At 49.5% G+C, this 22,168-nt stretch overlaps 1 protein-coding gene across 1 annotated transcript; it reads left to right on the top strand.

Moving 5' to 3' along the window:
• Positions 1-1,003: 1,003 nt before the first annotated feature.
• On the top strand, positions 1,004-19,507 carry LOC307234658 (adhesion G protein-coupled receptor B1-like; the record flags this gene model as incomplete). Its single annotated transcript, XM_080006497.1, has 31 exons — positions 1,004-1,706; positions 2,814-2,963; positions 3,054-3,149; positions 3,366-3,527; positions 3,725-3,889; positions 5,104-5,268; positions 5,367-5,531; positions 5,654-5,755; positions 5,972-6,078; positions 6,247-6,441; positions 6,606-6,674; positions 8,184-8,292; positions 8,740-8,883; positions 9,013-9,082; positions 9,234-9,336; positions 9,772-9,815; positions 12,059-12,185; positions 15,730-15,833; positions 15,951-16,053; positions 16,194-16,344; positions 16,513-16,582; positions 16,698-16,764; positions 16,890-16,975; positions 17,095-17,266; positions 17,365-17,460; positions 17,587-17,623; positions 17,766-18,388; positions 18,519-18,554; positions 18,674-18,778; positions 19,028-19,078; positions 19,310-19,507. 31 exons carry the CDS (start codon positions 1,004-1,006, stop codon positions 19,505-19,507), a joined length of 4,575 nt encoding a protein of 1,524 aa, XP_079862623.1.
• Positions 19,508-22,168: the final 2,661 nt, after the last annotated feature.

Here is a 22,168-nt window from a genome sequence, read left to right as displayed (position 1 = left end):
TCAAAACCACATGTATAGTTTTGCTGGACAGTGTTGCTGGGCAACAGTGTTTCCTTCTTGTCTGCTTGCTCCGAGGACCAACTCTTGTTTAATTAATATAAATTATTCCACTGCACAGACCTTGACATTGATTCCATGTGCTCTTTCCTGCAGGTCAGGCAGTGTTCACCATGGATGCAGTTGCATGCTCAACTCTGTGCATGGAGATGTGTAAACTACATTACGTATCTTTCAAAGTTGCAAAAAACTTTCTGCAAAGACAAAGTAAAAAGAGTCTAATAAGTTTAATTGCAGTGCCTTATTAGCCATACTTGCAGAATTAATTAGACATTTGCAAGCATTTTACCATTCACACCTACAGTACATATTTTACATGGGTGTTCTGCATTCACATGCGTGCATCTACAGTGGATTCTGCAGCACATTCAATTTGTTAGATTCCTCTCCACTCAATGCACTGCTATGCTGCAGAGTAAGTCACAAGTGCCGGTGCTTGTGTAGGAAACGATGCTTTGCTATGGCAACAGACGAACCACAGCTCCTGTTTAGCACTCAACGGGGATGAGGACATTGTATATGTAATGGAAGTGATGAGCGTCTGTAGTTTCCAGTGGCGAGCGATACTGCTATGGACGTCAGACTGACGCACTTTGTCACGGCAGCCTAGTGTGTGGGAGGATAGAGAAAAAGCATGGAGTTACCAGCCTGCTGGCAAGGACTGTCATTTCAGTTTCGGAGGAATTATGTTTAGAACTGTGAATATTTTTCTATCACAGATTGTGCATAAAAATGCATTGCATACTAACCATGACTTTATCTTTTCTCCTCTTGGTTTCCTTCTCTTCCACAGCATATAGGACCGTCTGTCTGTCTCACTTAAGACTACAGACCCCATCCAACCCTTCAAGAAAGTGGCCAGAAGTTTCAAAGCAATCAAAGTAACATTCTAAACAATAAACCAGCAATCACTTCAACAAAAACGCACAACACCTTAGCTGACCAAATGGCGTGGTCAGCTCTCTACGGCCCTTGGGTGGCCCTTGTCCTGGTGTTTTTCGGTTTGACCTCCTGCACTCCGTCTGGCCCGGCCTCCGCCACCTGTGCCACCCTGGAAAGGAGCCGCTTCTTCGGCATGTTCTCATCTGCTGTCGCCTTGCCCTCCACACCGTGTTCCTGGACCCTGCAGAACCCCGACCCACGGCGCTACACCGTCTACATGAAGATCACCAAGCCCACCGACTCCTGCATGCCCCGCCAGATCAAGACCTTCCAGTTCGACTCCTTCATCGAGACCTCCCGCACCTACCTGGGCATGGAGAGCTTCGACGATGTGGTCAGGTTGTGTGACGCTTCCACCACTGTCACCTACCTGGAGTCCAGCAAGCAGTTCCTGCAGCTTCGCAAGGTGATGCCAAGAAATGGCCTGGAGGTTTACGGGGGAGAGAGCGACGTCAGCGAGTTCAAAGCAGAGTTTCTTGTTGTCGGGAAGAGGAACCCCAGCATGCCCGCCTGCCAGATGCTGTGCCAGTGGCTAGAGAAGTGTCTGTCCAGCAGCACCCATGACAATCCCTGCGGCATCATGAACACCCCCTGCCAGTGCTGGGAGACGCCACAGAGGAAGCCAGGCAGTTGCTTCAGGGGAGGCGTCTACGTTGAGAAATGCCTCCCAGTCCCCAGAGACAATGTGCGCGACGCTGAGCTCATCAGTAAGTAGAATACATCAGCACTACATTGGTGTTAAGTGGAAAACCATTACATTCAGCAGTTGCAAAACGTGAAGTTGTGCAGGGAAGACAAAACAAACACATCAAAACAGCTCTCCACATAAAAAGAGAAAGAGACAAGGAAAAACAGTGCAACCCCACACATCTGCTGTGTTCCCCTAATGCTAGTTCCTGCTGTGTCCTCTAATGCCGTCTGTCTGATTAGATGTAGTGTTGCCGACAGGGAGTTATGTTCTCTAGGACTCCTCGGCCCAAGCTGCCTCCAGACCAACTACCTCCCATTAGCCCCCGTGTCCGAGCAACCGCTGAGGATAATCATTTTCGCCTGGACAGCAGAGGGCACGGACCAAGAGATGTGCCCTCTGCTGCCCCAAAGTAATGAGGAGTAAATCAATGGTGTTCGGGAAATGCATGGGTGCTCCTTCAAACCACCTAAGTGGCCCGACCACCTGGACTGCACACAATGCTCGCTCTCCATGTTGCCTGAGGCGGGCGTGTCATGAGATTTGAGGGTGTTGCTTGGCAAGAGCTATGATGCTGGGGTGAGCAGGGGGTTTGGGGGTTTGGGGTAAGGGGGGGGTTATAGAATGAGCACAAAACCCTCGCAGTCAGCTGGCAGCGGAAATCGAAGCGCAGCACTTGTGGTCGTCATAGCAACGCACTAGCCAGCCTTCCACAGCGCTCTGCCGCGGTTCACACCAAGTGCTTTAAAGCATACAATCACCATTTCAATTGGACCGTCTATCGACTTGAGCGTGCGACAACAAAGAGCTGTCCTTGTCCACATTCTCCCATGATCGCCCGGCACAGAGCATAATTATTACTCATTTCCTGTCCTAACATTTAAAGTTTACTGATGCCGCTATCACTCAAATTATGTTATATGGTTCTCTTCATGAAAGGCAGACATTTAATTTATGTGAAGATCGAAAGGTGCAAAATATCTGCCACCACTCGACCACAGTCACAACTCAACTGTCATTTGTCATTGTGTAATATATGATGTCATTTCCAGTGTTATGTCATTTCCAATTTATAGACTGCTAATTACTGAGCTGCCATCGTTCTTCATTCTTCTCCTTGTCACAGAGGCCTGGAACGGTTGGGGCCGCTGGTCTGAGTGCAGCCAGGAGTGCGGGGGAGGGGTCCAGGTGCGGAGCAGATCCTGCCAGCCGGAAGACGGAGTGTGCGAGGGTGTGGTTGAAGAAGGGCGGGCATGCAACCCTCAGCCCTGCATTGGTAAGCTTCTGTCTCAGTAATTTAGTTTCCGGATGTGCTGGGTTACAGGTGCAAAGTAAATGACGATGCATTTCCTCCAACTCTTAACAGGCCAAATGCGCAGCAGGAGCCAAGCCCTGCGCTCCATCATCGGCCTGAAGGGAGACAATGTTGATGAACCCAACAGAGGTGTCGCGACTCAAAAAGGTGAGGTGATTTTGCTTTGAAGGTTTAAATCGTACCATGGGAGTAAGTGACGCTTATTTGAAAGGAGAAAAAACACTGACATAGCAAAGAAAAAGAAACAACAAACAATCTGAGAAGCCGCAGTTCAATTTGACATCTACTTGACTGCCCACTGCTTTAGATGTAGCTTTGCAGACATCCATCGCTGAGCTTGTGTTCCTGTGCACTTTGGAGCAGATGCCGTGGCAGACGAGTGGTCCTCCTGGAGTGTGTGTTCAGTCACTTGTGGGGAGGGCTGGCAGAGCCGCACCCGCTCCTGCGTCGGCGCCTCCCACGCGACCCAGTGCACGGGACCCCTTCGCGAGAACCGCCCCTGCAACAATACTGCCGTCTGCCCTGGTGAGTCGTCAGCTCTTGGCTGGCTCCACACCCACAACTTTGTTTGCAAGTCGGGGTGTGTGCATCTGTCTGTTAGTGAGGGAAGAAAGTTGATATTCTCAGTTGTTTCTGTAGCATGGACCACTTCGCCACCTGGTGGACAATTTACAAAATACATGCACATTGGAGACTTGAATTCTACATTCTTTTTTGTACAGTTGATGGTGCCTGGGATGAGTGGGCCCCCTGGAGCCTGTGTTCCTCCACCTGTGGACGTGGTTACCGTGACCGCTCTCGCACCTGCAAGGGCCCTCAACATGGAGGACAATCCTGCCCTGGCCCCGCCAAACAAACCAAGTTTTGCAACATCGCCGTCTGCCCTGGTCAGTTATATAACGTTATCATCCCACGTAGGCATATCCTAAATTACTAAATTCAACTATTTAGTCAGCTCACATCACGATTGAGTAGCGACACTATTTTCTAAGGACCTCATGACTTACTCCACTCCACCCCAAACCTGTGAAAATGTACTTTCAATAGAGGTGGTTGGAACCGCATTGTTCCTACTCACTGACTCACTGACACTTCAGTGCCAATTAAACAGCTTAATGGTCAACCCTCCCATAACAAAAAGCACCAACAGCAGCTTGGAATCACATCTGACGCACCCCTGAACAAATGCCGCTAGGTATTAGTCAGCGGCTCCATACAGCCAGGGAGTGACTCATACAGTTCTCATGGTCATACACCACATTTCACCCTCAGTTTTCATTCACCATCTCCCCTACTTTTGTCCTGGAGGGATTCAATGTCATTTAGTCGGTCTGTCCTTTCAATAGGCTGAAAAGGAGGCTTTAAAACATGGCAGTAAAGTCAAGTTTGTTTGTGAAGCTCTTTATTAAAGTGTATCTAACTTGCATTGAATTTCAAGTTTGACTTGGCTGCTTGGTCTGTCCAGTGAAATTGTCTTCATGCAGTTTCATGCATCCACCACCAGATGGCTCTCTGCACCAATGGTGAATTGTTGAACCCCTGAATCTGGTTGTAATGGAGGGTCATTACTGAGAAATGATTACTCATCTTACATCAAATGGAAAGATTTATTCATCCTCAGTAATCCATTAGAATTCATGGAAATAAACTAATTGCAATCATTTTTCAGACAAGGAACACTTTACCTCGTCTATTTTGGGGCGATGAGACCTTTAAGGCCTTAGAATATCTGCAAAATGTGAAATGTCTGAATAGGATTTTATGTCCTAAATTGTCTCTCAACCTTGGAGAAACATGTTTCTCTCAATAAAACATCTCTTCCATACCTTTAAAACAAATATGGTAGAGAATAAAGGGGTTTCATCTGATTATAATGTTGAGGGGAAAGTCGACACCAGAAGCTGAAAAGCACCTCCAGTGGTGCCGGAGGGATAAAAAAAAAAGACCCATCCTCTAAACTTTCTGTTTTGCTGAAATTCAGCCAAAGTGGGCCATGTGAAATGTTAATAGGATCAGTGAGTGCGCTGCATGTGGCCCGAGGGTTGATATTGTCCTAATACTCCATCGTCCTTTGCTTTCCCACTTCTTTGGCTTCCTCTAGTGGATGGATCCTGGAACGAATGGTCAGGTTGGACCACTTGCTCTGCCTCTTGCTCCAATGGGACAACACAGAGGACCAGGGAATGCAACGGGCCGTCCTACGGAGGCTCTGAGTGCTACGGGAGCTGGAAGGAGAGCACCAACTGCTTCCTGAAAGAGTGCCCTGGTGAATAAAGGATCCACTGTCACTTAGTCCTCAATGGTTTCAGTCGGTCCTGTCAGAGTTGTGGGCTTTAACGTGTGCGTTAACACTGTTTTTCCTAGTTGATGGACGTTGGCATTCATGGACCACCTGGGGCAGCTGCAGCAGGACTTGTGGTGGGGGAATGCAGCAGAGACAGAGAGTGTGTGATGGGCCTTTATTTGGTGGAGCGCAATGCCCCGGTGAGAAGGACGAGAAGAAGCGCTGCAATGAGAGAAGATGCCCAGGTTTGTGAGCGCGCGCCCCTCAAAACACACACATGTTCAACACTACAATCCAACGGCGTATATTAAAAGAGAACTTAATATATGAACGCACAAATGAAAACCAAGCTTTTGCATCCATCTAGAACCCCATGAGATCTGCCCCGAGGAGGTCGCTGGAGATGTGGTATGGAAGAAAACCCCCGCTGGAGACATGGCTGCAGTCACCTGCCCAGCTGATGCATCAGGTACCACGACACACTGGTTTCACTCAGCGAGCGTGATTGCAACTTCACGTACACACAGTGTGGACAGAAAAAAACAGTATTTGATGATTATGACTCATCCAAAAACTCCTCTGAGTGAACCCTTACGCCCAATCTGCGATGCACACGACTGGACATATTTGATTTCATATTGCTCATCATGACAACCATCGCCTTTACACTGTCCCACGTCAACAGGGTTGATTCTGCGTCGCTGCACCCTCGATGCCGTAGGCCTTGCCTTCTGGGAGAGTCCGACTCACGTCAAATGTGTTTCCGAGAACTATAAGAAAATCCAGATGATGGTAAGTCCTGCTGTCATGAAAAAAAAAAAACCCGAACCCATTAAGAAACCAAATTGAAATGGTATAAACGCCTGTTGTGCTCCGGCACTGCTAATTTCCCCATAGGGTACAAGAGCTTAGATTGAATTAAGAATGATGTTTTTTATCTCTCCTCTGCCTTTCACGTAGACACAGGACGACATCTCCAGGACGCAGACGGGGCAGGGGATTGACGGGGTCTCTGAAGTGATTTCACGCCTCAGATCCTCCTCGGACAAGGGCACCAAGTACAGCGGCGACCTCGTCGCCATCATGGAGATCCTGAAGAACACCACCCAACTGTACAAGGGAACCGGTCTGAGGCTCAACCACGCCGACGTGGAGGTCAGCTCACAAACCTGTTCTCGCCGATTAGATTACAGCGATGAGTGAAGTCTTTGAAATGCAGCGACAGTGTTTTCTGTGATTCCTCTCTCACAAAAATAGTTTTTAATTGGGTGCGTTATTTGGTCCGCTCACACTTGTGTTCCCCATCTAATGATCTGCAGAACTACGTTCAGATCATCAGCAACCTACTGAAGGAGGAACATCGTGACAAATGGGAGGAGGCACAGCTGGTAAGTGATAAGAGGGTGTGTGTGTGTGTGTGTGTGTGTGTGTGTGTGTGTGTGTGTGTGTGTGTGTGTGTGTGTGTGTGTGTGTGTGCGTTTGTGCAAGTGAGTTGGTGTGAATATTGGTTAGGGAGAAAATAAACCCGCCATGTGAACGTTCCAGTGATGGGCCGAAATTTGCTGTGTGGGCGAAATTGGGGAGAAGGTTTTTCGGGCACATTTGACGAGTTGACATGAACAGTGTGTAAGTGTGAAAGCGAGGGGGTAAGAGCAGTGAGCTGTTCTACTAATTAACACTCGCAGAAGGCACCAAACTCTGGTTTCAGATGGTTAAAATGGGCAAGCAACAAGACAACAGAACACAGGAAAACATGCAAGATCAGATATGACCACCTGTTGATCGATTTGATCCTTTCAGTCAGGGCCACAGTTGGTCAAAGAAACCTTTATCCAATTGCAGTAACGCATATGTGGCCGCATGGCTCTGTTCTGCAGCAGCAAAGACCCCCAAGGGAACAGAACGGAGCGGCATCAATGGCAACCGAAATGGCATTGATAGCCAGAGACAGCATGAAAGGCGGCGCTGGGGCGAGGGTGGGCTGCAAAGCGGCTGGCAAAGAAAGCGGCGGGGGGGGCAGGCCGAAGCAGCTTAAATAAGGCGCCGCGGATGAGATAGCCAATCGCAGGCGTAGACGGGATCAGCTGATCCATTAGCAGATGTGGCTCGGACGGCGTGGCGGGCTTCTGAGCTGAGCATGGCTTCGTGAACTAACCTGAACTAACTCCACGCTCAAAGTTGTTCCGGAGGACGTATTTCCATTCTGCCATTACTATTGTGATGATATCTAGACTGTGAGTCAGTTTTAGTCCGCCTAGTTGCCGAGCTGCATAACCTGCAAAGCAAAAGAGTGAACAGATCGTCCGCCAATGAGTGAAGTTGAATTGTCAATCGCCAAGGACAGAGAGAGAGAGAGAGCGCGAGAGAGAGAGAGAGAGAGAGAGAGAGAGAGAGAGAGAGAGAGAGAGAGAGAGATTGAATCACAACTCCCACTCTCCAATCTGCGCGTCGCTGAGTCGGTGCCATCCTTTAGCCCGATGAGAGTTGTAAAGGGACAGAGACGGCGCATCGCACATATGCGCACGCCTTGCGCCCACATCGCTGCGGTTCTGCGTCAGAGAGACGCACACGCCGGCCCCGGCCCTCCCCGCCGGGGGGAGGGCGAGGGAGAAAATGTGTGCACGCGGAGGGAAAGGGAAAAAAAAAAGGAAAGACAGCCTTGTCCATTTATGGGCCTGAGGAAGTTATCCGCCAGTAGATGTCGTAGTTAAGTGCTCTTAACAAGAACCTGAGGGTTGGCTGACATGAGAGCAGAGAGCGTTGGAATTGTAGGAATTTGAGATGGGAAATAGTGTGATACTGCTCAATGAAACCAATTTCCGAAATTGTACACACCTGACATCTTACGTCGCCAAAGTGGCTCACTCCCTTTCTCTCCTTTTCTCCCCATCGTATAGATGGGTGCCACAATCAAGGAGTTCCTGCGCCTCGTCGAAGACTTCGTCGACATGATTGGCACGAAAATGAGCGGCTTTCAGGACATTTATGAAGCCACCGAGAATTTAGGTGAGCCCTAATTTCCCCCGCCAGCCGCTGCCTCTCTCGCGTCTGGCCGCGATGATTTGTCTTTACCTATACCCGGCCGGGGTGCGCATCCATCTTAATCACGCCACTGAATACGGAGTCACTTCCATCAGTTATCACTCTGACACAGTGGCAGGTACATGGACCATCCCATGTTACTCCTGACATCGCCCCAGCATTAAATGATTATAGGTACATTCACAGTTACGCACATATGGCTGTTACATAGGTTTCTCACATTCTATTAAAGAAAATGGATTCGGTAGCATGTGCCTCCTCTGTACAGAGAAACCGTACGTGGTTCCCATGCATGAAATTATTCATGGAGTCATGGGTGTCTAGGCTCTTTGGAGAAAGGGGATTAAGGGATTGCAAGGCCCAGCTCGCTAACAAGGCTCTTTTCTGTCCCTCCGTCTCTTCCTTCCCCAGTGCTGAGCATCCACAAGCGCCCCACGACCACCACCTCCAACTTCACCTTCCCCGTGAAGGGCTGGGGGGGGATGCTGGACTGGGTCAGGACCTCGGAGGAGAAGATCACCGTCTCCCGCGACGCCCTCTCCATCGAGGAGTCAGGTGAGACCCCCCCCCCCCCCCCCACAATCACATCGACTCCCCGTTTTGATCCCTCGGAGGCCCCTTGAGACAGCGGCCCTGTTCATTTCCTGCCATGTGCTCAAGAAGCCGTTTTGGTTTATTTTCCAGAGGGCACCACATCATTCGTGACGGGCGTCGTCCTCTACAGAAACCTCGGTACCATCATGTCATCCCAAAGGTAGCGCCACTCAAATTGTCCGTATGATGTTGTACCATGTGCAGAGCGGTTTTTCAAATAGTGGTCTTTGTCTTTTAGATCCGTCATGACCGCCGTGAATCGTTACAGGTCTCTAACTGCCCCCAACGTGTTCTCTCCTCCGTCCCCATAGCAACAGCACACTCCTCAACTCCAAGGTGGTGACTGTGACCGTCCAGCCCGCCCCGACTCTGCTGTCGACCCCCGTTGAGATTGAGTTCCCCCACCTCCACAATGTAAGTTCTCAGTGGTTGCCCGTCTAATGGAGCCCTTAAAAAAAAAAACACCCCCTCCTCCCGGGCTGTTTGCTCACCACAGCACACGGAGCTTGACATTTCGTCCTGTGCTGACATTTGCAGTGCCGCACAGAATTTGGGCCGAATCCCACAAACGCCGCACAGCACGGCCTAAAGTTGGATGAACAATCATGGATAAGCCGGCTCAATTAGGAGCTCGGGCGGAGGACGCATGGCCGTTTTTTAGTCACTTCTATGATGAAGGGCGGCGGTAATGTGGGCAGGAGGCTGGCACCGAGCTGTTGCATCTCACATGTTAGTAGTAGGGCGCTCCAACCGGGCGCCGCCCGCACGTTGTGTTCAGAACCGACACGTTTCCCTTCCCTGCGCAGTTTTCTCACGTCGCTCCGTCTGTCTCTCTCTGCCTCCTTACAGGGCACCATCAACGAGACCTGCATCTCCTGGGACGAGAGTGAAACGTAAGTGGTGACTAATGCCGGCCTCCCGCTAAAATCTGTGTAGACACATCCATCCCAACTATCTCCCCGCGCTGGGTGGCCTTGTCGGCTCGTCCGCCGATCGGCTTCGCGGTCGTTGATGCCGTTGTTTATCCACTCCCCTCCGCTACCAAGGTCCTCGCGCCGATGCATTTGTCACCGATCGCACACACATACACCACGTACTTACCGCGGCGAGAGAAGCGTGGGATTTTTTTTGTCACTTACGTCAATCATCTTGTGACGGGGAGGAAAGGCAAGGCTTCAGCACATTCACCACCAGCCCCAGACACCAGGCTCAGCCGTCCCACGTGTTTACGGCGTGATGGGCACTTTTGATGACTGACAAGCGAGCTGATTGACCGAGCGGAGCCCGCCGAGCGGAGCGACTGTTCCCTCCGATCTAACAGACTGCATTGTGACAGGGTTGACCCCAATCCTGCGTTGGAAGCTTACACGCAGGCGATACTTCCAACCTCGGTTGCGCGCGACCGAGCCGGAGCGCTGGCAACTGCGACTCCACTCCCTCTCGCCCCCCTTTGCCTCGCGCTCGCTCGCCATTTCCGAAGTTAAAGGGTTTTGGTCCGTGGAAATTCGTAAAGATGCCTGGATGCCTTGCGCTGCATCCTGAAAGGCCTGCACCAATTTGCCCCCCAGGTCCACCGCCCAAGCACACGCAGGTGGACAAAGGTATTTGCATTTAGATGTATAAACTCTTGGAGCACAGATAAGCAATGAAGATGCATTCAGCTCCACCTGCATATCGCCCCCATTGCCCCAACGCACACACACACAGCCGCAGCCACACACACACACACACACACACACACAGCCCTCACATATACTACTGGATCTGTAACCATCTACTGCCAGAGCAAAGCAAAACCAATTTCTAAATCAATTCAAGAAGGAAATGCAGAGCATAGGGGAAACGGGGATTAAATGTAATTAACTTATATACTTTCAGTGGGGAGGATTACGTGCCTCCAGCCAAATTAGATTCATTTTGGACACTGGATGTGATTAATGGCAGGATAGAGACGGCAAATGGCGGGGGGGCGGGGGGAGCCCTGGCTGGTGATACTGTTCGGGTCAATGTTGATTGTTCAGACTTGTATTGTTAAGGAAGTACCTTCACGAGAGAGAGAGAGAGAGAGAGAGAGAGAGAGAGGGATCTCTGGTATCTTCTGCCGCACCATCCCCTACAATAACACATTACATCATGGTGAACCAATGTTTCACGATTTGCACAAAGTGCAAACACAAGGCGATACAACACTGCTTCAAATCGCGAGGTCGTGTCCCTTTGCATATCACGCCGCTCGTAAGACATTACAGAAAGATATGATTGAACAATGGAGCCGACGGGGACTTTTTTCATTTCGCTCAATCCGTCTCAGACACGGCTGGACGTGCGATATATATACGCGAGAGCAGACGGAAAGCAAAATGTGGCCGCGTTCCCTTCATATTCCCACACCAGCCACCTTCAGCCACGAGGCGGGAACACGCTGTTCTCTGTCCACTCTGCGTAGAGTTCATCGGGGAGTGGGGGCGGCGGGCTGGCGGGGGTGGGCTTCCAACAATCTCAAATCTATTGCAACTGTGAAAGGATCGTCCCATTGTGATGGACAGCCCCATGATGACAATTCATTTCGTTATGTCGTTTTAATGGTGGCAATCGGACATTAAGTATCTTCATTTTACCTCATGTTCCACGTTTATAAATATGAATTTCGCTCGGCTGCGACACGCATGTATGTATTGTCTGCATGCTGCTTGTGTTTGTTTCTCGAATAATCACGACAATTGAAAAACTGAATTAAGCGGCGGATGACCATCAGTTGTCATCACAAGCCATGTGTTCACATCATCAGGGCCTTGTTTCACCTGCGTGGACCGTTAAGGCCTATTTAATTGACTCAATTTGCATAGAACACTCGGCACAGGCCTAATAATGGATTTTGATGCAAAATGAAAAGGCATTATCATTCGATTCAGTGACACTGACAAATTATTTTTCATTTATTCGACTTTTTTTTTTTTTTTTTTTTCTAAAGGCTCGTGACGAGCCCTCAAAGAAAGAAAAATAAAAAAGACAACGTGTGTGTCGAACCCTTCCCAGTTCCGTGCAGTTTGATGTGCTGTATTTCTCAGATCTGCCTCTCTCTCTCTCTCTCTCTCGCCCCCCCCCCCCCCCTCCCTCTCTCTTTCTCTCCTTGCAGATCTTCGCTGCTCGGCTCCTGGTCTGCGCGGAGCTGCAGAGCTGTGGCCGTGGACTCATTCAGGACCAAATGCGTGTGTGACAGCCTCTCCACCTTCGCCATCTTAGCGCGGATAAACCCCGATCCGGTAAATATCTTTCGATTATAATGATCTCACTCTTTTTTTTTTTTATCGTTATGATGATGATGGTGATGATGATGATGATGATGATGATGATGATGATGATGATGATGATGACGACGACGATGGTGTAGGTGTGAATGCATCGAGCGCGTGTGTGTGCGCGCCCGCGCGCGGGTCCGTGCGCGTCCTTTGTCTTTTCTGCAGGAGCCGTTGGACACCTCGCAGAACAGACCCCGGTGCTTTAATGCAACACGTTGGGGGCGCGGGTTGTTGCACGGAAGTGTAGGAAAAAGGCAAAGATAGCGACGAGCTTGTTCGTCGTCTCCCGCTAAGCCGATCGATATCGATTATTTGCCTGCAGCCAATTAAAGCATGACTTGTCACTGATAACTATACATCCTGATGAGAGGACAACAACAAAAAAAGTCATGCGGTTTGTCGCGCGAAGAAACAGCCTACATTTACCGTTGTATTTTTATTGATTTATTCGTTTTTAATAATCAGTTTATTAAAAACAAATAAATAATCAATAATAATCAATTTGTTGTTCACCCAGACTGCCAGTGCGCATTTTTATTATTTGATCATTGTATTGTTTTTGGTTGTTTTTTTTAAATACTGTATATTATCATATTATTTGCTTCTGAAGGGATTCTCTGTCTAGTTGCCGTGGCAACGTCCTCTGCTGCGCAAACTCGATCTGTAATTTCTACTATTGAAGAAAAATACAACCCCCCAGGTCATAGAAACAGCTTCACCCTCTAACCCTCTGCTACTGTGAAACTGTGTTTGCAGTGGCTTAACATGTTTGCTTTTTTCATTATTATTATTATTATTATTATTATTATTATTATTATTATTATTATTATAATTTTTACTTATTGATTTCTTTATATTAATGTAAAGTGCATTTAATAGTATGCTGTGTATGAAAGGTGCTATACGTATATTTAAAGGTTTTTATTATTATTATTATTATTATTATTATTATTATTACAATCCTCATTATAAATAACCATCAACACATGGCTTACTTGGTGCACTGGTATGCACACATTTGTCTCATTGCATTGTTTCAGTCAATAGTTTTGCTCCATTAACAACCGTTAATTAGCATAAAATAGCCTTGAAATCAATTTATCAGTCTGAATTGGTGATCTCCGTTTTCTTTTTTTTTTGCCATCAAACCTGCCCTTCACAGACACGGTGTGACTTGTTGACACCGTCTTCTTCTTTTTTTTTCTTTTTTTTTTTACAAGAAGCACATTCGCCGTTCTCAGCTGAGCCAATCATTCTGTCTGCCAATATCTCTGAATCCCCCATTACCTCAACCCCCCCCCCCCCCCCCAGCCGCCCCCGCCTCCTCCTCCGTCTCCTTCTCCACCTCCTCCCCCTCCTCCGTCTCCTTCCCCACCTCCTCCTCCTCCCACCCCTGGCCGCTGCAGTCTCACCCTGAAAATGCCAGAGTAGCTGACCAATGAGAGACAGACGTCTGGTCATGCTCTGATGCCCGCCCCCCCTCCCTCATCCTCGTCCCCATCCGCCCCTGTATCCCTCCTTTGATGTGAGCTGTGGACATTTTCAATACCGTTCGCCTGCCAGTTGTATAAGAAACACAAACAAGACGCGGGGAGGGGGGTGGGGTGGAGAGAGCAGGAGGGAGAGAGAGAGAGAGAGAGAGAGAGAGAGAGAGACGGAGAGATGAGGTGGAGTAAAGAGAAAGAGGAGGGTGCCCAGGCACTGCAGTGTTTTAGCTCTCATTTGATATGATCTTGTGTTTTTCTCCTGCACCAGTTGTGGTGTGTTCCGGACACACCGTGGCCCCAGCGGTGGCAGCCTACTTAGCGAGCGGAGCGGGTGCCCTTGACCGGTAGACCCTGATTAGCGGGTGGCACCCTGGGTAATCAATTATCAACACAAATGAAAATGTCCGCCAGTTAGAGGCTCCTCAGTGTGGATTCCCTTTGCCTCCCCTCGCTTCTTTGATCTCGTCTCTCGATGTCGAGAAAGTAGGATTCGGTCAAGGGCATGCACAAGATGTGCCTTTATATGTAGGTTACGCAGGCTGTCTGAGTTCCCCCCGCTGTGCCAGAATCAACCCAGATAGAGTGAGAGGGAAATTAAATAGAACATCCCACGGTATATCGCCCCTTTCGCTATTCCCACGAAGCCACCGACTTCAATCAAGGTAGAAGCAAAAAAAAAAAGAAGAAAAAGCAGCTCCCCACGTTGCTATCTGCCATCTGTTTCGGGGGCGGGGGCCCTCTGATCCCCGTAGTTGGGCGGATTTTGAAACAAATTTGCAAGCCTAATTTGGAATTTGGCTGCCATTGTGTGGACTTGACCGGCTGTGCTTTGACATCAGTCAGGTCCACGCGGGAGCGCGGGAAACCGTCTCTGTCTGAGGTGCTTTTGGCATAATGACAGAGGAATGCGTTCATAAGTTTGACGACAAACAATGCCGTTCGTTTTTTTCTGCCGGGCCTCACACCCGCGTCTGTAGAAACCTGCGCTTCCGGCCACTTACGCCCTGTCCGCCGCATTCCAATTTCTTACCTAAATATAATCGTATCGTTTAACACGAGGGCCTTTAGCGGGGAGCCTCGAACTCACGCGGCTCCGTCAGGCTCGCTCGCTCTGCGGCGATGGAGACTAATCAGAGGTGTTAGATCACCTCATATTCTCGCGGAAGCCGGGGGGGGGAGCAGGCACGAGACAGGCGCCAAGCAGCCGGTAAGCCCGGCCAATTATCCTCTGAGCGGCTGTAGGTCTGTGTGCCGGGCGGGCGCGGGGGGAAGGCTTTCGCGTTTGGCTACGGCCGAGACCCCGGCCGGCGCCGGTGCCCTTTCCGGGCAGATGGGCCGCAGGTGGGAAAGCAAGCGGAGACATCCCCCTCTCCGTGTCCGGTGCCGCGGGGTTCGGCGGCGGGTCCGTCGGAGACACGGGGCGGTCACAGCCGCCGGCAGTGGCGGGCGCTAAGCTGCTGTCACAGCTCGGCAGGGCGCACGGGGGGAGGGGATAGATTAACTCACAGGTGATAATGGCCCACCTGTCCGTTTCCTGCAGGGATGGCGGTGGAACTTGCCGGCTGCGGCATCGACTCACCATCTTGCCGATGCAGAGGAAGTGTGAGAGGGAAGGGGGGGGGACTGCCACCGATTTAATGGCTGCCGAGGAAAGAAAATATCTTTGAAATGGCCATGGGAATCAAACAACCCCACCCTTTGCTTAGTGGAGGGAGATATATGTTTTTATATCCTCCACGCTTCATTTGCTGCTTCAAAAGCTCGGTGGAAAAATGCGATGACCTTGGCCATGGGGTTTAGCTGGCCACTCCATCTTTCTGACATGTTTCCCCCGGGGTCACCTTGCCGCAGCCGTGGCCTAATTGTGCCATTCATCCGTTTGCCTACAGGGAGCTGTCTGCTACTCCAGATAGCACACGTAGAGAAAAATGGCTTTTTCGGCGATGCGCTTTTTTTTTTTGTGGGTGTTTCACACAACGCGTCGCTCATCGGATATTTTCCCTCTTGTCTCCTCTCTACAGATCATGGACAAGGCACTGCTTCCGTCCGTGACTCTCATTGTGGGCTGTGGGGTCTCCTCGCTCACCCTGCTGCTCCTCATCATTATCTACGTCTCCGTGTGGAAGTAAGTGGCCCGGGCATGCCCAGTTTAGCCGCGTCAGCACCCAGCTCGCCGCGCCCGGAACCCTCCCGGCATCTCCCCCAGGCACTCACCGGCTCTTCTCCTCTTTCCTTCCCGCAGGTACATTCGCTCTGAGCGCTCCGTTATCCTCATCAACTTCTGCCTCTCCATCATATGCTCCAATGCCCTCATTCTGGTCGGACAGACTCAGGCTCGCAACAAGGTGAGTCGCGGTTCGGGCCGATCGCGGCCGCTCTTCCAGGGCTCTCGGAGGGCAACTTCATCTCTAATCCATTAAGACACTCCGTCTGACAGCGTTCTTTTCCTCCCTCTCCCGACCCCTTCGTCCCCTCCTCACCTCAGGTGGTGTGCAGTCTCCTGGCGGCTTTGCTGCAGTTCTTCTTCCTCTCCTCCTTCTGCTGGGTGCTGACGGAAGCTTGGCAGTCCTACATGGCCGTCACGGGCCGCCTGCGTAACCGCATCATCCGCAAACGCTTCCTGTGCTTAGGCTGGGGTAAGGGCGCCTGTCTCCCTCTCTCTCTCCCCCTCTCTCTCCCCCTTCTCTCTCTCTCTCTCTCTCTCTCTCTCTCTCTCCATCCACAACCCACTCCCCTCTTCATCCCGGGTCAACTCTCACTTGACGCTCAACTCTCTCTTCCCACCATTTCTTTCCCCCTAACAGGGCTCCCTGCGCTGGTGGTGGCCGTTTCTGTGGGGTTCACCAAGGCCAAGGGATACGGCACCGTCAATTAGTAAGTGAAATTCAATTGCAGCTTTCCTCTTTCCCCACTCCTCCCCCGCCCCCCTCTCTGCTGCTGTGTTCCCCGAGCTCAAATGTTTCCACTCTTTTTCCTCGTCTTTTTTTAGCTGCTGGCTTTCTCTTGAGGGCGGACTTCTCTACTCGTTCGTGGGCCCCGCCGCAGCTGTTGTTCTGGTTCGTATTTCTGGACGTATCTCGACCCAATTTGCTAAAGAGTAATTGCAATTCCATGCAAATCGTGGCTTAGAATGTGTTCATTGCCGCATCGTCTCATCCGCCGCCAATTTTCTCGCCAACAGGTGAACATGGTCATTGGTATTCTGGTCTTCAACAAGCTGGTGTCCAAGGACGGCATCACCGATGTGAAGCTGAAGGAAAGAGCAGGGTAGGTCTTGTTGATCAAGTCCCTCGTCGGCGCCACGATTATCTTTGATATCGCCTCTGAAATACGCTTCTGTGTTAGCTAAGTGTGACCCTGACCGCCGTTCTGTTCCCGCTCTGCAGGGCATCGCTGTGGAGCTCCTGCGTCGTTCTGCCTCTCCTGGCCCTGACCTGGATGTCTGCCGTCCTGGCCATCACCGACCGCCGCTCCGCCCTCTTCCAGATACTCTTCGCCGTCTTCGACTCCCTGGAAGGTTTCATCATTGTAATGGTCCACTGCATTCTGCGCAGAGAGGTAGGCATAAGAAAAAGGATTTTCCAGACGGAGCATCCTGACGGATTAAAGATGGAGCGTGATCACTGATCCCTTCGTTGTTTAACTGTCCCTTTTAGGTTCAAGAGGCCGTAAAGTGCAGAGTGGTTGACCGTAAGGATGATGGCAACGGAGACTCTGGCAGCTCCCTTCAGAATGGCCATACCCAGCTTATGGTACGTTTTTTTTGTTTGGCATGTTGTTTTTAATGTCTTGAGTGCCTCCTGCATTTATCCCCTAATGAGAATTTTTTAAGCGGTCACATCACCATCTCTTCTTCTTTTCTCTTCCCTTATCAACAGTCTGATTTCGAAAAGGATGGAGATTCTAGCAGACAAGGTGAGACCTTTTAAGTTTTGTTGTAGTCGATTTCGCATTTTGTATTCAAATTGTGTGCTATGTAGCGTCCCTTTCAGACAAGGGGATCGAAATGATAGCCAGATGTTTGGTCCACTAATTTCCTCCTCTTCTGTCTGAAAAGGGATGAAGAGTTCCTCTGAGGAGAAGATGCCCCCGCCCCAGATGCCCCTCCCCATGGGCTCCAACTTCCACACGCTGCCGTCTAACCCCAGCAAGAGCCACATGCAGGCGGTCCCCGAGTATTCCAGCCACACCCTGACCCTGAAGAGAGAGAAGAGTCGCCTGGCGATGGGCGTGGACCCGTCCTGCGGGAAGCCCGTGTACGTGTGCGACGGCGAGCTCTTCAAGCAGCTGGACGCCGACCTCACCCGCAGCCAGGCCGAGGGCGGAGTCCCCGACGGCGCCGGCTACGTCCTCATGCCCAACACCACGTCCACGCTGAGGTCCAAGCCCAAAGACGACATATCCAAGTACAACATCGGCCTGGACCAGCTCCCCCAGACCCGGCTCGTGCACCTCAGCGGGCCCTTCGCCGAGCCCCAGGCAGCCTTCGGGCTGAAGTCGCTGCCGGCCGACCAGGTCAGCGTGTCGTACTCGGAGAGGGACTCCCCCATCCAGAACATCCACAACATGTCCAGTGAGTCCCACATCACCCACAGCAGTCTGGAGAACACCTTCGAATCCATGAACTCCATGATGTCCAAGAGCGAGACCATCTCTACGCTGTCCATGAGCTCCCTGGAGGTAAGGGCGGGCCCTCGTGCAGGGACACCTCCGTGCGCGGCTGAATAGTTGCGTTTTTACCTTATTTATTTGCCCGCAAACCATATTTGAGACTAATGAGAGTTTCTTGGCTTTCCCGTTGTCTCCACAGAGGCAGAAGTCCCGCTACGCAGAGTTGGATTTCGAGGTAAATACGATTCGGAATTTATCCTTCCGGGGAATAACAAATGCCGCATCTTGGAATGTTACGATGAGACTCGTGAGCTCTTTCTGACGGGTTTCCCCTCGTTGCCTTCTCCCCTGTAGAAGATCATGCACACGAAGAAGCGCCATCAGAACATGTTCCAGGACCTGAACAGGAAGTTACATCACGCTGAGAAAGACAGAGAGTCACCCGCCTCTGACACCAAGGTAAACTATTCTCACAAACAGCGAACCAATTACCCAGTGATCCATCAGGCAGGACATCAATTGAAGACAAACGCAGGACATGAAAAATGTACCTTCTAAAGGAAAACCCTTTGATTGTTTGAGCGGACGTTCCTGTTGAAAGTATAACAATGACCCAAACAACCAACACACTGCTTTTTATTTCTGAACTGTGGTTGTTTATTGCCTCGGGGTCATTTAAATAAGGATCTATTTCCTTCCTCCTTACAGTCTGTGAGATGGAGTGTGTCTTCAGGAGGAAGTGACAAAACGAACCACAGCGTGAGTGTTTAAAACACAACCTCACAGTTTCAAATTTGGACTAAGATATCCAAGATATTTGGTCTGATATCGCACTTGCCTCAAGGATAATTCACCAAAATGGCAATATGACCACCAAGTCCCCTCTGACATCATGCATCTCATTTTACATTCATCAACATGGTCAAGTCATATAAATCTTAGCGGTGGTCACTGGCTTTACTAAAGTCCCATCTTGTTTTTCTTCCACAGGACAAGCAGCAGGGTCCAATGGAGCGACCGTGGGAGGGGGTCCGGGGAATGCAGCAGTCGCCCCCCGCATGGGTGCGCAAAGACCTGGAGCCCCTGGCCGCCTCGCCCCTCGAGCTGCACTCGGTGGAGTGGGAGAAGGCCAGCACCACCATCCCAATGGTGGGGCAGGACATTATAGACCTGCAGACGGAGGTCTGAGGAGAATGGAGAACAGGGGGGCCAGCAGAGCCCCCTGAATTTCACCTCAGTCGCCTTTTTGGTTTTAGGAAGGATCCTGTACGGACTGAAGAGCGGGAAACCAAGGAGGGTGACAGTCAGAAAGTGTGACCCAGAATCAATGTCTTCAAAGTCCTAGATGGGGGGGAGGAGCGGGGGGAGCCGAGGGGGTGGTTCGATGTCGTTTCCCAGAGTGGACTCTAAGCAACCCTCGTACGGCGGAGAGCTCTTTAGGGGTTTAACGGTTAGCCGAGTGCCGGGTTGGTTACGTGGACCGGGACCGGCTGTGGTTCCGCTCGCGCCCCGTGCCCTTCTGCCCGGGCTCAGGAGCGGTGGTCAACACGTTTGTGCTTCTTTTTCCTTTCGACTCACAATTGAACAGATATAAACAGTGCATCCTCTCTCCCATAGAGGAGGGGGTGACCGTGACACGTGGCCTGTCCTGCTTTGAGCCAAGACACCTTCCAAAAAAAGGACAAGGAAAAGGGAAACGAAGGCACCGGATCCGTGCTCGGAATCGCACTCTGTGCTTTTGCAGACGGGCTCAGCCATTTTGATTTTGCTAAGTTTATTCAAGTTCTTCTACAGAGCTTAACATGGGACTCCCCTCGGAGAAACTGAATTCATGTTATTGTCATTTCCATTGTGATTATTCTCAAATCATTATTATAACAATAATTGTTATTGTCACAAGTACCATTCATATTATTATTATTATTATTATTATTATTATTATTATTATTATTATTATTATTATTATTACTTCTATTTTTTTTCCCTATTTTGACACAGATTTTATTTTTATGTAAAGACTTTCAGTCATTGATTTATTTTTGTTAAATCATAAGGCTAAGCTATAATTGACTAAAGGATTCTGTAAAGAATTTTAGGCCAACGTGGACTGCAATGGGACAAACACAACGAGTGGTGATGGAGGCGAGAGACGGGCCGCCCCGCCCCGCCCTGCCCCGCCCGCTCCTCCCCGTAGGTCTTGGTTTCATTGATACCAACACGCCAGGATGTGAACAGACTCACACGGGAAGAGCGGTGCATTCTGGGAAACTGTCAACGCGACGGCACAAACTCGGGCACGGGGGAGGGGGCGGGGCGGGCGTGGGAATGCAGGGTCCATCCGACCTTTCATCATCACCCTTTCGTTTCTCAGCCTTGCGGGACTCTTTACACTTTAACTAAGAGGAGGCTCCTGCCGCTGAACACACTTCCGCGGCGGCAGGTCCTGGAACAAAAAAAAAAAAAAAAGAATCGACACATATTTGTGTTTTTAGCCATCAGCGTGAAATAGTGCAATATGATGGGCGCTTGATGCTCAAGCAGATTGATATCAGTACTTAGGCAGTTCTTTTCTTACCAACGTTTCAAAACTTTTATACCATGTCATACTTACAGAGCATATAGATACTTTATGACACTATTGTATAACGGATCTGTATTAGCAATTAAAGGAATCTATTTACTAGGGGTTTCTTAGCGAAAGACTCCATATTTGGAGGTCTCTGTTTGTGACAGGTAGATACTTGTACTTCTTACACAGAAATTATATAGAATGAATGATAGCCTATGAATATATTCCAACTGTGCTTCAGGATGTTGTTACTTGGCACTATGTGGCGCAGAGTAACAGAACCTCATGTCTTCTGTAATAATGTGCTTTTAATAGCCTTGTCAGTAAGTCCACGGTATGTTTGACACCTTCTCCTGGTCCTTAGACCCCTCTTTCCAGGCCACACCCCAAATCCAAACCTCGAGTTACTTGTGTGGAATACCCCTTTGTATCTCCTTGTCTTCAATTTGCTGACATTTATTTTACTATTTTCCTCTTGTAAATGTACAGTTTTCAGAGCACAAAATGAATGTCAATTATTTCTAATAAAAACAAACACCTATATTACACAGTGTCTTTTGCTGCTTAAGTCAACCGCCATGAGACATCGTGAGAAAATCGACTTGGAGCTTTGAATCATTTTTCATATTTTGATGATATTGCAAAAAGAAAAGAAGAAAAAAAGCAAAAAAGCCCCCCCTCAAAAAACATGCAAGTATTATTTTTGCAAACTTAAAATATATTCTCTGTGTTATTTCCAAAACCAGTGAGAAAAGGCAAGTCATTACCTAGAAAAAGACTCCAATAATTGGCAGACGACAGCATGAACAAAGATAAAATGGATGCCGAGTTGGCATATGTATTTTTATTTATTTTTTGTCACATTGAAGCCCCAGAGGCCAGGTAAATATAGAAATGATTTGAAGGTGACAAAGTCCTTTTTTTCTTTGCAAGACGATGAAAACACATCACACCTCGGGTCTATTTCCGCACTTTGCGACGAGCCGATCAGACGACTAAGCACCAAATGCTGGAAATTAAAAACTGACGGGATACACAAAACGTGACAAAGACAAGATTATCACTCTGCCCACCTTTAAAAATAGGTGCTGTTCTGTGAAACCCTTATTTAGTCCTGCCAGGTTTCACTGCAGCGCCGGGTGTGTTTTTTCCATTTCCATCTCCTTCTTCTCTGCCTCCTCTCTAAAATTAGAGTTTTTGTTCTCGATGAATTTTAATTGTACTGCGATTCTCCTTCGAGCACGACAAAGACGAGAGACGAGTTTTGCATTATCCGCGTG

Source organism: Zeus faber (genome assembly GCF_960531495.2).
Source record: "Zeus faber genome assembly, chromosome: 1".
Taxonomy (NCBI): domain Eukaryota; kingdom Metazoa; phylum Chordata; class Actinopteri; order Zeiformes; family Zeidae; genus Zeus; species Zeus faber.
The sequence above is the reverse complement of the archived record's forward strand: the minus strand, read 5'-3'. Positions and strand labels throughout refer to the sequence as shown.